Genomic DNA, 16676 nt, shown 5'->3' on the forward strand with positions numbered 1-16676 from the left:
TTAAAGAAGTCCATGAACCAGGTATGTGACTTCTGAATTCCTCTGCGTGAATCTGAAGGGTTATTGTGTGCTGGAAATTCAATTCCACTTGGAAATTTCACAATTGGGTCATGTGCTGAATTGGAACAAAATGGAAACTTTCCAACCAACTAGGAAAAGAAAAAAAAAAAAAGAAAGGAACACTTTGTTGACAGCTTTTAAAAATTATGGTTTTTATTTAGTTAAAACATTTTGTTCCAACTTTCTTTTCCCCCCTTTCTCCTCTATGGAAGATTTCCAAATTTTGAAATGAAAATTCTGTTTTAGATGCTTTTGAAGCATTGCCTTTATGGATAATGTGGGGTATATATAGTGTAATGCAAGAACAAATCTGGAATAAGAAGTTGCCATAAAGCAAAAAGTGGAAAAGTTTTGTTCCAGAGATGTTACTATCTCTGCAACCCTTATGATTGCGAAATGTTTTTATTTTTTAAACCAAAATCTCAGCTAAATCTATGTGAGTTCTGAAATACTGAAATTTAATTGGAACTATGATTTATGTTGGAAAATTTTAACAGTAACTCTAGTATTATACTCAGGAATTCAAAGATGCTGGAAGTAAACATAAAAATCAAATATTAACGATAAACTGTAACTTGCAGCTTCCTCACACCTTTGACCAGTAATAATTTCCTCATCACTTTGTGATGATAATAATGAGGAGAAAGCTAACTGCTGCATGAAAAATGTAGTAATTTTTTGTAGCCAAACATCTCAATGTATGAGCTGCAATAACAGGCGCTTGCTGGACTCGGAGCCATCCTCACGGTGCGTATGGGAACGTTAGGATGTTTATTACCTGGAAAGGCAGAGGCTGAACTTGCAGTGTCCTCTAAAGTGCCTGTGGAAGCTATTCTGTGCCACTTGGAGTAGCTTTGTTAAAGCAGTCACATCTCAGCAGCCTCCCACCCCAGCTATTTCGCTCTGCTGTCCGCAGAGGGAGACCAGCCTCTTAGTTCAGAGCAGATTGATGCTTCTGCCAAGGCTGGAGTGAGGTGAAAGCTGATTGATTTCTACATGACTCAATACTTCAACATTCATCTCTTCACTGCTTCTCCCATCCCTCCTGTTCTCATCGCTTCTTGTTTCACATTCTCTTTTTAATCATATTAATTTTTGCCTCTTAATCTGCACCTAAGGTTTTTCTGACTTTGATTTGCAGAGGCTAAAGGTCATTGCTTCCATCACAGCTGCTTTGCTTGCCTCTTTACCTCTTTTCCATGATATTTATTGAACTGCTACTCACTACTTGAGAGCTGATTCTCTAGCATTGACAGATGTATGAGCTTGAATTCTGTGCAGAACACAAGGTATTAACATAATATGATAAACAATAAAACCATAAGCACATCTTCCTCATGCTTTCTTTTCCCTCTGTAACATAAAGCACAGTAAAACCAAAAGATAATGTAAATATAACAAGCTTAACAAAAAACTTGTATGTCAGAAGCAGATTGTCCCAACTTTTTATGTAACTGCATGATTGTTTAGTTTCTCTTTGATTAATTCTGCCTTTGCCTACCACATCTTCTAAGTCACAGCTTTGGCCTGCACAAGTCACAGTTGCTGTTGTGGAATTCTTGCTCTAATTATTTCATTTTTCTCTTGACTCTTTCCATCTAACCAAGCTCATGTTTGTGACATCTAAATTCCTATGTATTAATCTGAAGTATTCCTGTACATAGGAATTTGAAGATGTTGAAGAATACCAGAATCATAAGAATCAATCCATCCTTGAAATTCTCTAAAACTTATTTTCCCTATAGGGAAAGCATAAATATTGTTTGTAACTGAAGAATCACCATCTAAGAAGCTTAGAGCAAGCTTTTTTAGTGTTCCTGAAAACTTTTAGGGCTGTGTCTACCCCACAGCCCTGACACAAAGCAGGTACCTGAGCTGCAGAAATCCAAGCTGCTTCCACTTGCAGGGAGTGGACTGCAGCAGGGTTCTGGCACACAAACTCAAGCAGTTCTAGTCCTTTGCAGCAAAGACAAGCTCTGTGCAGACACAAATATTGCCAGGTCTGCAGAGCTGAGCCAGGAATCTGCCAGCAGAGATTCTTAGATGGTGGATCTTCAGATGCAGGCATAGGGATACATCCCAACAATGCCTTTGTTTCCTTCAGCAACTCTCACATCCTCATGCCAGCTCTGATAGCTAAAAGGGCAGCTGAAACCTAGGTAGCACTAAAAGCTTGTAAAACTCTCTTCTTGGGTATGTTTTCTTTCAAATTTAAGGATTTAAGTGTTATTACACTTGCCCATGGTATATAAATTTGCATGATTTAAACTGTTGCAAATCATCAACATTCAAATTCCCTTTATCTTTTATTTCTATGGCATCTCCTTCCTATCTACTTCATACCTCACTGTAATTACACTCCTTTTCCCACTCTTATTAACAGTCCATCCCTATAACTTGGTTTGCAAATTATACTTCACCAACCCAGTCTTACCAAAGTTTGAGGTGATCCCTTCCTGCATAACTTATTTCTAATTATTTTATCTTCCTTTCCTGTGTTTTTCCCCTGACACATCCTACTAAATGAAGCCCCCCCTCCAGGTATGTGATTTAACTTCTAAACTCCCTGGTGTCTGTCTGCTGGGATGGTGTGTGTGAGAAGTGAACACAAGTTGGCAGGGGATAACAACTGATCATTTAAGGATGGATTATAACTTGCATGCCTTTGGGGTGGTTCTATTTTAGTTAAATATTTTTTTTTTTCAGTTATGTGTAATCAGCAGTAAGGAGGAGGAAACTTACTCATTGCATGAAAATTTCACTAGAAACTGGGGGAACACACAGGTACTATTGTGAAAGGGGAGCTCAGCAAAAAGTCTCCTTGTGGAATACATTAAATTCTGCCCTGTGATATGAGAATGAATGTTTCTTCTTATAGAGGAGGATATATTTCAAATCTCAGGGCAGAATTGGACCCATTGACCGTACATGGGGAATATAAACACTGTGAGAGTTTGTGATTTTTTTTATGCCTGCTTTGCAAAATATTTGGTGATATGTGTGTGTATGGCTGAAAAGTAAAATCTGCCCTGCAAATTCACACTGCTGATCTATTCCTGCTTTGCAAAACCCAGAAGAATGACACGTAGACCTGCACAGACTTCTAATGAACCTTTTCTTCCTATGAAGTAATCCGTTTGTAATTTTACATTGCAAATGGATTTGAAGAGCAGCAGTACACTTACATGGACATCAGTGTTATCTTCAAGGAAGAAAATGGCCTGAGCCATAGATCTAGAAGGGAACTGAGCTTCTTTGGAAGTTAGCTGAACGTTGATGATGAGTTATTGCAGATATTTCAGCAGGTTTCTGAACCATACTGTGTTTATTTCCAATGGCTGAAATACTGCTGTAGTAAAGGATGGGTCCAGTGGTGCTTTGAGAGTGCTGCCTATGTTCATGTGCATATTTCCAACCAAGGTAAACCTCAGTACACTGTGCTGTCAGGTTGTGCTTTATGCCATATGATGATTAGAAGGTATTTTTTAGGCACTGCACCATTATCATCAATCTGCCTCTTTAACCTTTCCTGTTCTGTGACTTCTCTTTATGTGTTATTTCAAATATAACTATTTTACCTGTTTACTTCTTGACTTCCTTCTTGGCTCCCCTTTTCCCCTCTGTCCCTCCTCCCCTTTGGCTCAAAAGCTCTTTTGGTGTGTGAAATAACAGGTTTCTTGTTCTCATTCTCTTGCTTTCCATCGCAACTTGTTCCATGACACTTCACACCTGAAGTTCATGAGCCAGGTATGTGACATGACTTCTGCTTTACTCCACCTAGGTGCAACTCAGGAGTGTGTATGTGTGTGAGAGAGGGAGAGAACAGGAGTCCTGGGCTGGTAGAAGAGAAGAAAACAAGAAACAAACATTAACCACAATTCTCATTTGCAGTGCTCTTCTCCTTTAACCTCCATGCTTACTGCTACTTTAACATTACAGCATTTTTAAGTCCTGACAGTCTCTCCAGTTTTCTCCCAGCCTTAGTTCACTAATCCTTTATTTTTTCCCTCCCCTCATGCATTCCCTGGTCTCTTTCTCAGGATTTCAAGAGCTTTAAATAACTGTTCTGTTTTTTTTTTTTTCCTATTTCCTGTCTTTCCATCACTGCTTGCACCATGACAACAGCAGAGGAAGCTCATGAGGAAGGTATGTGATGTACCTACAGACTCTCATCCTTTTTCTCTTTCAGTGCTGGGGAAACAGTGTCAAAACCACTGACACTGTCCAAGAGAAAAGAGAGTATGGGAGGGAAATGATCTCTCTAGATGGATTTCAATGTACATGGAGAAAGGGCTGTTTGTTAGCTAAATCAAATCACCAAAAAGGTGTTTTTTCTTCTTGTTCCATCTCTGGAGAGTCCAAGGTTCCCAGCCTACAGGGAGGGAGTGGGGACAGGTGTTCTTAGAACAGTGATGTTGTGGATTGACTGCTGTACTTCTCTTTTTCTTTTGTCCTTCAACCTACAGCCAATGAAGAAGGCGAATACAATGATGGTAGCTCAGTGTTGTCTTAGGACAACAAAGTCATCTTTCTAACATCTCACTCTCTTTTATGTGTCTGTTTTTGTTCCTCACTTTATTTTAAACTCAGGAACTGGGCCAAAACATCTCTGCTGCAAAGAATTGCTCACTGTGCATCTCCAATCACCCTTGGGGAGTCATTAGTGTATTGAGAAACCTCTACATCCTCATTAGGATAGTAGACGGTGAAAAATCAAGCTCCAGAAGCTTGCTCTGAACTTGTCTTTTGGCCAAAATCTGTCGTGTCTTAGCTCTCATCAGCAAAATGTCTCTATCCCCAAAAAATCAGGAGAGAATATCTTAAATCACAGTGGAATATTTGAAAATGGGGCTGAGCCCTGCATAGACATGCATCCCTCACACAGCCTTAGGTGCTCATGGGCTCCAGGCCTGAACCTACAGAAATGTAAACTTCTGCCCAAGCCATGCACTTTAAATTGTGCTAAACATTAAACATCTATTCAGATGGGTGGAGCTAAATATAGCCTGGTTGTAATACTTGGCTGAGTGGGTGCTGGAGCACACTGGTAGGGATAAGACTCTTGTGAAAGCACCAAACCTAAATGTGTGCAGGGTCAGTGTTGCTCTTGTAGAAGATAACTTAGCCCCTCCCTGGCCAGTTTAAACATACAGAAAGTTCTCATGGAGTTTTAGGGGCTGTTGAAGTAACTGGGTTCTTCCTGACTGCCCCAGCCCCTAGAATACCCAGGCAGCTGCTTCAAAAGACAAAGCCCAACATCACTTGAGAACACCCTGCATATTCTGTGTTTCTTGTTTTGTTTCATTTTGCTTTTGTCGATTTTTTTTTTTTTGTTATTTTGTTTTAATTTTCTTGCTCGCTTTTCAGGCTTCTTTTTTAATTTAGGGAAATACCCTGAGGACCTTCCTGAGCCCCTCTCTGTCTTTCTTTTTATCATTCTTTTATTTTTAATAGCATATTGATTTCCTTTTTTTTTTTTTTTCCCCAAGGACACAGTGTGAATTAGATATGTTGCTTCTGAGAAGTGGGATTAAGGGAGGGTGTTTAGGGATTTCTGAGTGAAATAAAGGCAGTTCAGATGGATTCCCAGAGAAGGAGAGCACCGTGTGAATATTTTGTAGACTGGGCAGGAGAAAGCAGGGCTGGTGGTATTTTGGTGGTGTATCCTCTCCCTGTGCTAAGCCTTTTGGAAACTAGAAACTCAAAGACTCTAATCACCAGGGCAGTGAAGTTGGATTTGCAGTCTCTTGCCTTCTTTTGGCAGGGTTGTGTGTGGGGATTATGATGGTTCATAGTCAGAATGACTGGAACGTCAGTCAAAATCCACCATAGGAACAGGAATTTGCTATGACAATTCCTGCTTGTCAACAAATTTTGGCTCAGTTCCTCGACTCAGAGTCCTGAAAGAAGGGGCATTTCAAAATAAATCCCCATCCCTGGACTGCTTTTGGTTCATACAATATGGACAAAGGCTGGGTCATGCACTGCAGAGGATAGATTTTTTTTTAATGTTTAATTTTTAATAAAATGCCCCTTTTTCTGGTTTTCTGCAGGTACCTTTGAGAATTCTAACTACAATTGCTTACTTCAAGAACAACTAACCTTATTTTTTTTTCATTTTTGCAATTGTTTGTTGGAGTGCTGATTTGGTGGCAGCTGAAACCAAATTCACACAGTTATTGACAGACAGGTGTCCATCCTGGCAACCAAGGTCAACAAACAAAACCAGTCACTTCCCATCTACTCTTTTTTTTCCCCCCTTCTCTTTGAAGTGTTACTAACTGGCACCTTTAAGCCAAACAGGAATGTCTGTGAAAATTATCTGGGTATGTCATGAAGGAAGGGAATCCTGTGTAAATAACATACCTGATAGAATGGTTAATTATGATTACTTTTCCTCTCTCCAGGTAAAAGGCAATTTAGCTAACATGTTAAGAAGCTCATTGGCTACTTGAAAAGCAAAACAAATAAAATAAGTGAAAGAATACAAAAGCAGGCTGTTGGCTAATTGTATTTTTCTTCAGGAGTGATTTGGGACTTTATAGTGGAGCAGTCTAAAACACATTTGTAATTACACGCTGTTTGTTTTCTTAGCATTGCTCTGGCATCTAGAGGCCTCATCTGAGATATGTTTTGGCAGGCAGTGTTCTTGCAGTAAACAAAAAAAGCCTACCCCCTAAAATGTAATTAATGAAATTTGTATGGGAAAGAGTGGAAAAAAGGAAATGTCAGTTTCTGATTTCTTTTGCACATCCCTCACATCTTTTCTCTTCATTATCTCAAGAACCAATTTCCAATCACTCTCTCTTTTTTTTGTTATTCAAAACCCTTGCATCTGATTGCCTCAATAAATTTTTTCCAGTGCAAGTTTTTTGCTATTTTCTCCTCTTATAACATTTAGTTTTCCTATTTTTTTTCTGTTTGCTGTTCCAAATTTCCACCATCAGTCCCCAAACTGCTGGATGCAAATAAGCATTTAAAAAATTTAATATCTTTCTGTATTGTGGTATTGATAACAGGGTTCATGCACCCACTACTGAAGTGGTTATTTTTACTTTTCCTTTACAGTTTATTTTTTTTTACCAGATCCTGTAAGCTGTGAGGTTTTTTACCTCAGTTCCTCCCACTGAGTCAACAGAGGGAGAATCTTGTACCACAGAATCCATCAGCATCCCTGAAAGTTCAAATGTAGTGTATGGTTATGAAAGGCAATCTGGGTCTCTGAGAGAATGGGCCAGAATAAACACATAGGTTTAATTTATTTCTGTTTGTGAGAGTAATGGCACTGACCTTGCTGGCATTATGCTGGAGTTACTAATTAAGGTTTAAAAAGAAAGCAGGGAGGGGAGTTGACCACAAGCACAAATGTTAAGTGAGTAACTCATAAGACCAGCACGTGTCTGAGCCAGGGAAAGGTCACTTGCTGGAAGGGAACAATTCTGACTGCCAGAGGGCCCAGGCTGGCAGTGTCTGTGATGGTTTAGCCTGCCTGCCTCTCCTGGAGATGAAAAGATCATTCCCATTAATGCCCATGGGAATTTTGCATGTACCTCAGAGGGGAGGATGCTTGCAAAGAGAGGATGGCCTTTCCAAGCTGGGTTTGAGGAGCACCACACAGTGCAGGAGAGTAAGCACTGAGGTAGCTCAGGGACATGTGCCCTAAGATGCCTTGGAAGCCAATGGACCTGGAGAAAATGTGTGACATAAAGGTTTTCCCCTTTGGCCTTCATGTGAGGCAAAACTGGTGAAGCCTTGTTATCACTGAGATGTGATATTGTGATTCAAATTACTTTAACAAAAGAGGTGCTGATTGAAAAAGGCATCACTTTCTTCTACCCTCCAGCCCAGCTGGCCTCCTTAGAGCTTTGGTCAGGATGGTTTGAGAAAAATAATTTTGCATTTACACAAAATCACTGATTTCCATATTCTATGTTTGGGAGTTTTGTACAATCTCCTGATTCTTTTCTGCCAAATTCTGTTTCAAGGGTAAAAATAGATTCACTCCTAGCAAAAGGGGTGTGTGAGTGTGTGTATTTCTTTTGGAAGTGCTTGAGATCTAACCAGTTTCTCTGTATGTTTCCCTTAAGATTAAATTTCCCTTCCCTCCTTTTACTTTAGCAGCTAGTGTGATCTCTGTTGTTTTAACTTTTTTCCTCTTTTTCCCTTCCTGTTTTTCTACATCCTTCCAAATACAGAGGAGAAGCCCAGAATAAAGTAAGTGTGATGGCCAGGGTTTCAAAACCTTGGGATCATTTTCCTGATCTAGCAGAGGCCCTTAGATTCTCCATTAGCAAATGGCCACTAGAAGCCTTTATAATTCTCTCATGCAACATCCATCTGCTTGTTCCTGCACACCTCCCAGGATGTTTGCTGCCTTCAGAGGATCTCTAGCAGCAGATACTGGCCTGGGCCCTAGGATCTGATCCTGGTAGAGTCAGAGAATTCATGGGCTGTCTGAGATGCAGAGATCTCACAGCACCCCACAGTGAATCCTCTGTGAGAGGCCATGGCTGGGAACTGCCCTCTCCATCCAGGATTCTGACAGTGGGAAGGGTGGCAGATGTTGGGCTGGGCTGAGTTGAGCTTTACTAAGGTGTCCTGTGGACCTGCTGGCTCTGGCCCCTTCCCCTTCCCCCTCTGCCAGCTGCCCAGGACAGGGTGCACAGCCCTGCACAGGCAGACTCACAGACTGACACCTTTCCATATGTTAGGGAATGATCATATGCATTGGGAATAAAGAGGGTTTTAGGGGTAACTCCCTGCCTTGCATCACCTTCCAGGAAGGACAGTGGTCCTTGGGACTTTTCTGGAGTAATTTTCCACTGCTGTGCTCTTTCACCCCTCCCTATCTCCAGCAACATTCCTCCTTGTCAGCATGGTTCCTGAGGGCAGGGCAGGATGGGCTATTAAAAAAGCTGCATATGCCTTATCATGAAAATATTTTATTTTTCTTTTCTTTTTTTGTTTTGTTTTTGACTCTCTGCAGGCTAACTGCTCCTAAAATACCAGAGGGTGAGAAAGTAGATTTTGATGTAAGTATTCCTGAGACTGACTGTGTTTTTCCTTTGTACCTGATAGACATGAGTGCAGACCCACATAACTCCTCATGTACTGGGTATTGCTGAGGGTAAAGGCAAAGACAAAAGTATAGTTGATTTGTCATTTGATTTCAGCAAAAGGCTACTCTCTGCTCCTTGAAACTATCTGAATGCATTCACTGATAATGTGACTAAGCTAAAGTCATGTAATTTTTTTTTTTGTTTATCTCCTTCAATTTTTGAAGCCATTATAAGGATGAGAAAGTGTTTTAGGGATCTCAGATTCCCTGTCCCATTGTTGCAGACTCTCATCTGTTGCTGAGAAACACTAGCTAAAATTACAATAAGAAGATATCCAATCACCCCCCTAGAAAGTTGCTAGAAAAATGTAGAAATGCTGGTGTTGAAAACCTCCACAGAAATATTTGCTTTGCAAAAAATGCAGGAATATTTTCTAGGTAAGATTTGTATTCCAAAGCCAAGAGCAGGCAGCTGAGTATATGTGAAGATAGGTGTGTAAACAAAGCCAGGGATAAGTAATGGTGCAGGGAAATGGGAGATTTGGATTCTTTACACTTCTGGGCTCCTGACTTTGCATGAATGAGTGTCTGATTGCACCAGCAGCCATTTAAGTTAATCCATAGATTTCAATGGAAATCTACAGACACTTTCTACTTTTGTTTCTCTGTGTATGCAGGGTGCTGGGAATGTCCAGAACAAAACACTAGAGCAATATGGACTTTATGCATTTTCCTGCTTTTCTAGGACATCCAAAAGAAAAGGCAGAACAAAGACCTGATTGAACTGCAGGCCTTGATTGACAGCCACTTTGAAGCCAGAAGAAAGGAAGAGGAAGAGCTGGTTGCCCTCAAGGAGAGGATTGTGAGTCCTTGTACTCCATTTTCCTGTACTGGATTGAGAGATCATCTGTAGATGAGAAGCTGAAACTGCTGTCAGGCTTTCACAGAAAGCTGTGCTCTCATGTACTGCTCAAGCCGTCATCAAATGGCTTCTCCCCCATCTGTCCCCTGTCTTAGCCCCTTGTTTTGTATCTGAGAATTGTACAAGAGACCCTTCTGCATGGTCTAGAAAGAGAGAAGGCGGCTCACACTCAGTGAAGCAAAGTTGGTAGTGGGGTGTGAGAGTGGAGGCAGGCAAAGCCATGGTGATGATGGTGATGATGATGATGGTGATCCCTGCAGGAGAAGCGCAGAGCTGAACGAGCAGAGCAGCAGAGAATCCGGGCTGAGAAGGAGAAGGAGCGTCAGGCCAGGCTTGCGGTAAGTTCTTTGCTTCCCTCTCCTTGTCTCTGCATCAAACTGCAGAGATCTCCAGAGACAAAAAATCCTACAGGTTCTGCCTGCCTCAGTCCAGAGACGAAATGACCACTCTCTTAAAGAGAGGGAGTTGCTCCTTCTCCCAGTGTGCTTCTCTGCTCACATTCCCTGCGCTGACACTGGCTGCTGGGAGTCTGTCCTAGAGTAACTGGTTTTGTGTGTCGCACTCCACAGGAGGAAAAGGCACGGAGAGAGGAAGAAGATGCCAAGAGAAAAGCTGAGGATGATCTGAAGAAGAAGAAGGCTCTGTCCTCTATGGGTGCAACATACAGCAGCTATCTGGCTAAGGTAAAAATCATGGATTGATTAAGGAAATATGAAAACATGAAAACATTAAGTTGACTGGGAACAGTCTTCATTAGAAGTTGAGAAGATGGCCCAATGTTGAAATTGTTTCATTCAGGCTTAATTTCTGCAGTCTGATGTTAATTGATATTGTGGAAATAGGCTGACCAGAAGAGAGGAAAGAAGCAAACAGCTAGGGAGACGAAGAAGAAGGTCCTGGCAGAGAGGCGCAAGCCCCTGAACATTGACCACCTTAATGAAGACAAGCTGAGGTAACTTGTTTATCCTAATTTGGGGAATGTAATCCACTTATATTTGGTCTTATTGTCCTGGAGTCTTCTCTGGTGGTAAAATGAGGTAGAGGAGGGGGCCTTCCTTGAAATTTATCACAGGACACACTTAAGTTGTGCCCTTGCTTAACCTGGAGAATGGAGGAGAAATGGGAATGTAGGGAAGTGTTGAAATGGTTTGGTAGCCCTCTAGCTGGGCTCCTGGTATAGCTCTGTTAGCCTCTCCTGCTAATTAAGATCAGCTGTTTACAGGACTAGCTCTGGGATGAGCCTACAGACTGGTATCTGTAGCATTCCCAGGGGAGAGTTAACGCTGCTGAGGTATGACTGGGATCTCCATGAGGGCCAGAGGTTTGGGAGCTAAGAGCTCTGGTGCAGAGCAGTCAGCAGATGCAGTCTGGACTGCACATGTGGGAGTTTACACATTTACATGATTGAAAGATGAGGTTGGCTCACCTTAGCCTTGACACAGATGAGATTGCACAATGGCAACTGCTCTGCTTATCTGGGTGACCTTCAGAGTCCTCCTGATTCCACTGCAGTCTTATCTTTCATTAACAGTTATAGGGCAAATTAGAGGAATTATGTTAATGTGTGACACATGCAAGACTGCAAGTCTAAAAGATTTGAAGGTGAGAAGATGAGAAAAATGTGACCTTGAAAATGATGAGTAGCTTTACAAGAACAGAGAGGATTTTATAGGAAGATGTGTGAATGGCATTAAATAAAATTCATTATTAGTGATGACAAAACCATGGAAAAATATCTGATGTCATGTGTTTCTCCCATCTTCCTTTCCCCATAAACATACAGGGACAAAGCTAAGGAGCTGTGGGACTGGTTATATCAGCTGGAGACTGAAAAGTATGACTTTACAGAGCAGATAAAGAGGAAAAAATATGAGGTGAGTTGAAAGGCCATTTTGCTAATAGCAGTGAGTCCAAAAAGTAAAAATCTCTCTGATTCCTCTGGCAAAAGTCATGTTGTGACATGATTTGGGTCTCCAATGACCCTTCCCAATATTTATGCAGCAAAATGCTTGGAACTGCATTCCCCTAACAGACATACTTGAACTGGATTTCATTTTAAAGCTAAAATTGAATAGATCACTTCTAAGGTTTTCAGTGCCCCATGGAAAAGCAATCCCAATGGAAAATGGACACCCTGCCCTCTCCTGAAACATTGTTCATTCTTGTTTATCTATAGGTAACTGTGGCCTGAAAATTCAGTAACTCCCAGTTCACACAACTCCATTGCAAAGTAATCTTTTTAGATCCATCTTTGATTTCAAACTTGAATGTTGCAAGCTTTATTCCATCCCAGACAGATTACCTGTGGACTGAGCTCTCTGGAGTTACTGAAAACTGTCTCCAGACAGGAGCACCTGACTGAAGTGTCATATGGTAACAGAAAGTGAACATGTTCACTGTACACAGTCACTGGATAGGGCAGCACTCACCCACACTAGGTTTCAGTGGCTGAGAAATCCTACTGGATCTCTCTCTGTCTCACTCTCTTTTTAAATTCCCAGTCACACAGACACATGCTGGCAGGCAGTGAGCAGCACCAATGTAACTATCTCAATCTCTCTTAGATTTTAACAATGCGTTGCAGGCTGCAGGAGCTTTCCAAGTTGTAAGTACAATGAACTTGCCTGTGTAACAGCAGCAGCAAAGGCTACCAAATGCATGAGCCTGCAGCATGGTCAGAGCCAGGAGCCAGACAGGAGCTGGCACTCGGCTCCAAGTGCAGAGGGAAAAGAGAAAAATGGATCTTGTGTCTCTCCGTTCACTTCCTTTTTCTCTCCCTTTCCATTCTTTGAAAACATAAAAAGTGGTAATTTAGGGAGTCAAGAGGGCAATAGGGATTTGGTTAAAGAACTGAGCATGCAGTCTACTGAGAGCATCCTAAAATAATTCCCTATCCAAACCCAGGTATTGTGTTCATGGGGGCATCACCCTGGTGCACCTGAGGTACATGCAGAAGCTTAGGGATGCACATGTAATAGCTTGGACTACAATATATAGTGAATATATATGTATGAGGTTTGGAAAACTTCTCCACGTGGTTTTCTAGATCCAAAATATTGGATAGGGCTAAGGATAGCTTAAGGATAATAGGTCAAGTGGGAAAAACAGGAAATAAGGCAGTGCCAGGGAGGGGTACATGCCATGGTAATGAGACCTCTGCATAAACAAAGAGATGGGTGCCTGCTGATGAAAAGCAAGGAGACAAAGTACAAAGAATGAGCAAAACAGAAGGAAAATGCACAGCTAAGATGGGAGAGGAAAAGTGGAAGAATAAAGGGAGGATGACAGGAGGAAAAAAATGAGGAGAAAGGTAAGTGAAAATAGGAAAGAGAATGAAGGAGACACAAGCAAGGATGCAAGGGAGAGACAAAGGAAGGAAGTGGGACACACAGAAGTAGAGCCATTCTTTAGCTCTGGTGTCTGTTGCTCTTTAGTGCTTCATTGGAGAGTGAGTGTCACAGTCATGGTCATAGGGTTATGACTGAAGGTAAGTTTTAAGTGCTTGGGTCAAACTGAAGACAACTGGTTCTCCTCAACACTTGGGGAAAATACTAAGTTGGAAAATAGCAATTTAAATACTAAAACTTCCACAAGTAAGTACAAAAGCAAATGATCTGTTGATCTTTCCTTGCTTGTGTTGTCCTGTTCCCAGTAACATTTCAGTCTCATATTTTTTTCTGTTTGCCATGGAAAGACATGAGCCAGGAATAACCAGTTCTTGGGACAACCGGAATGTATGACTTCTGTTTTTCTTTTTTTTGCACGCTGGGAATGTCAAGCACATTCAAAATTTGGGTCATCAGTTCTTGGACCAGCAGAGCCAGTGCAGAATTTTGAATTGTGCCAAAAGCAAAGCTTACCTCTTGGCAAGGGTATTTCTTCAGTCCTGAAAAACTAAGTTGAACACTGACTCAGTTAAAAATGAGCAGATGAAAGGGCAAAAGAGCAGATCTATCACACCCTAGTGTCTTTTAGGCTTTTCCAGTACATCAGTCCCAGGATTTCAGTAATGAGTCCAGGCCTACTGAATTCTAAGTCAGGCAATAATGTGTTTATCCCCTGCAAGGTAGGTGTTTGATTTCCTATGCATCAGGCCATCTTCTCTTATTAAATGAGTGGCTGGGAAAGTGGTGAGCACTGGAAGCTCCTCACCTCCTCCTCTGCCAGCCAGCAAAAGGTATTCCAGCAGAATGTGATATCCATCTACCATTCCTGAGGTCCCCATCCAAAGACCACTGAAGATCTTTGGGTTTACAAAAACACCTGATGTAAAGGAGTCAGGGAAGAGTGGGAAGGTGAGATTGAAACATGCAGGTGATGGAGCTGTCCAAGAGCTTTCCAGTGGGCCAAAGTGACATTCATTCCAGTTCAACTGCCTGCAGTTTGACATGTGAGTTCATAGGAGATTAATTTCAATATGCAGAAACACTTCTAGTAGGGGTTATAAAATTCTAGATCTTCTGTCCCTTGTGAAGGTGGTTTGCAGATTTATTGCCAAGAAGTAACATTTCTGTCCTTCAACCACGGGTGAGCTTTTATTTCAAAGGAAGCATTAATTCCTACTACAGGCACCTGGTTTGAGCACTTCAGCAGGTAAAATCCTCCTCTCCTTGAGGGAACAAGGTTCTTTGTCTCTAAAAACCCTGGTCATGTATGTTGTTTGCAGATTGTCACCCTCAGAAACCGGATCGATCAGGCCCAGAAGCAGTAAGTATTTATATCCCCTTCCTAGCTCCTGGCTTGGGGATATCTTCTCAGTGTTCAAATGTGTCACTTCAGCCTCAACACTGACATTTTCTTGTTGCAATGAAATGGGGCTAGAGATGGAAGCTCCCATCCTGCCTCACATACAGAAAATGAAGGGGAAACTGAAGTGAATGTAACACCTAACAAGAAAAAAATCACATTTCTTCACACCATGCCTTCAAAAATTTCCTCTGCTTAGTGCTGGGTTTTTCAAACACCTGAATAAGGTGCTTTGAATACTTGAGGGAATACAACCCTTGTTTATGAAGATAAACAAGTGGTTGCTAAGATTATGAAGAATGGTGTGTAACAAGACTAACACAATGGGATTACAGCTGTGAGTTCTTTTCACTCATCATCTCTCCCACTTTTTTTCACCACAAGGCCATTTCATTATTTTTTTGAGTCTAATATCTTTATTCTAGGTATTTTTAATAGATTTATGAGATACCAGGGGCAGACACAGCTTGAGGGTCAGAACATGCAGAAAACTGACACTCATAGAGAAGTAACTGCAGGGCAGAAAGGGAGGAGAGCACTCCAGTGGTGGGTTTGCTCTTCTCTGTGTGTCTCTATCTTTTTGGCAAAGTCATGCCAGGAATGAAGCAGTGGCCTTTGGTGATATCTTTGGATGACAGGAGTGACCACTTACTGCCTTCCCACTTCCCCAAGATACCCTGACTTATCAAAGGAATGTAATACTGGGGGTTTGGTTGTCTGTAATGCCCAACACAAGGTTTGACCTTCCCGTGGTATTTTCCATACAGAGCTGTAGGCTGATAAACCTCAGCAGAATGTGCAGCTGCAGAAGGATGCCATGGTTTGTATGGCTGTTCCTGCTCTTGCAGGGTTCTTCCACACCACCCACAACAGCCCACTGCCTGCTTGTTCCCCCAAAAGACACGATGCTCTCTCAGGACATCATTTGGAAAGGCTGCACTGAGAAGCCCAGAGCTAATGAGATTTCTGTGTGCTTAAATTTCTATCCACCCTAGACACATTCATTCCAAAGCAGTGCCTGCCAGCGTGTTATGCAAGGATCAAATGAGTCTTCTGCTTCAGACTTTATTAAATCTCCTTAAGCACACTGGAAAGGTTAGGTGTAACATCAAACATCACAGGTGCTTGTGGACATAAAAGGATTCTGTCTTTGTTTGAGGAGCTATGCAGTTCCTACACTGGGTTTTGAACCTTCAGCAAGTCTGGCAAAAGGGACAGAGAGCTTAATTCAAGATAAGCAGGAAGTGCATGCTCTCTTTTAAGTAAACCATCAGTTTTTTCAAATAGACCAAGCCTATCTTGGTCAAAGGTAAAGTATCCACTATGTGTGTGTGTCTGTCACTGTGCTACATCCTTCTGTAAATATGGCTGATGCTCTTGAACCAATCGGTGGGGCAGCACAACAAAAAATCTCCCCAGCTGCAATGTCCCCATGTTTTTTTTCTCCCTGGAGTGGTTCTGAAGAAAGGCCTCTGTTGACAGCAAGGCCCCAGCACCTTGTGCTTGGTCTCCAGCCCCACACTCTGTCATGTCAAAGGACTGCCCCCACCTTGCATGTGCTTTGGTTCAAGAAGCAGCCTCATCATGGTGTGTGTGAGATGGAAGGGTTTGGGGGTGTGCTGAGCCCCACAAACCAAGGTGCTGCTAATGGGAACTAGTCCAGAATCTAACTCAACTAACTTCCTGCCTGGCCCCATCCTGGGTTCAGGCTTTTCAGGCAGAAGGTAAGTGGCTTGCATGGAGGACTGCCCTTCTGTGTGCAAGAACTCTTGGAGAGAGTTTGCCTCGGGTGTTTTGAGTGGGGAGTGTAGCTCCCCACTCCCCAGACACCATGAGCAAGACAAGGATACTATATAAGAGCAGGCCTAAAAAGTTGTTTGGATTGTTTTG

The 16676-nt window shown here is 41.9% G+C and overlaps 1 protein-coding gene across 1 annotated transcript in view; it reads left to right on the forward strand.

Annotated features, from left to right (window-relative positions):
* The window catches only part of TNNT3 (troponin T3, fast skeletal type), a gene marked incomplete at its 5' end in the record, with an annotated part of 31983 nt that overhangs the window by 14393 nt on the left and 914 nt on the right, over positions 1-16676 (forward strand). The window contains 9 exon segments of the mRNA XM_079309984.1: positions 4186-4206; positions 8256-8274; positions 9047-9092; positions 9864-9980; positions 10301-10378; positions 10610-10723; positions 10883-10992; positions 11824-11914; positions 12605-12645. Coding sequence (XP_079166110.1) covers positions 4186-4206; positions 8256-8274; positions 9047-9092; positions 9864-9980; positions 10301-10378; positions 10610-10723; positions 10883-10992; positions 11824-11914; positions 12605-12645 — 637 coding nt within the window.

This window comes from Erithacus rubecula (genome assembly GCF_903797595.1).
Source record: "Erithacus rubecula genome assembly, chromosome: 6".
In the NCBI taxonomy this organism is placed as follows: domain Eukaryota; kingdom Metazoa; phylum Chordata; class Aves; order Passeriformes; family Muscicapidae; genus Erithacus; species Erithacus rubecula.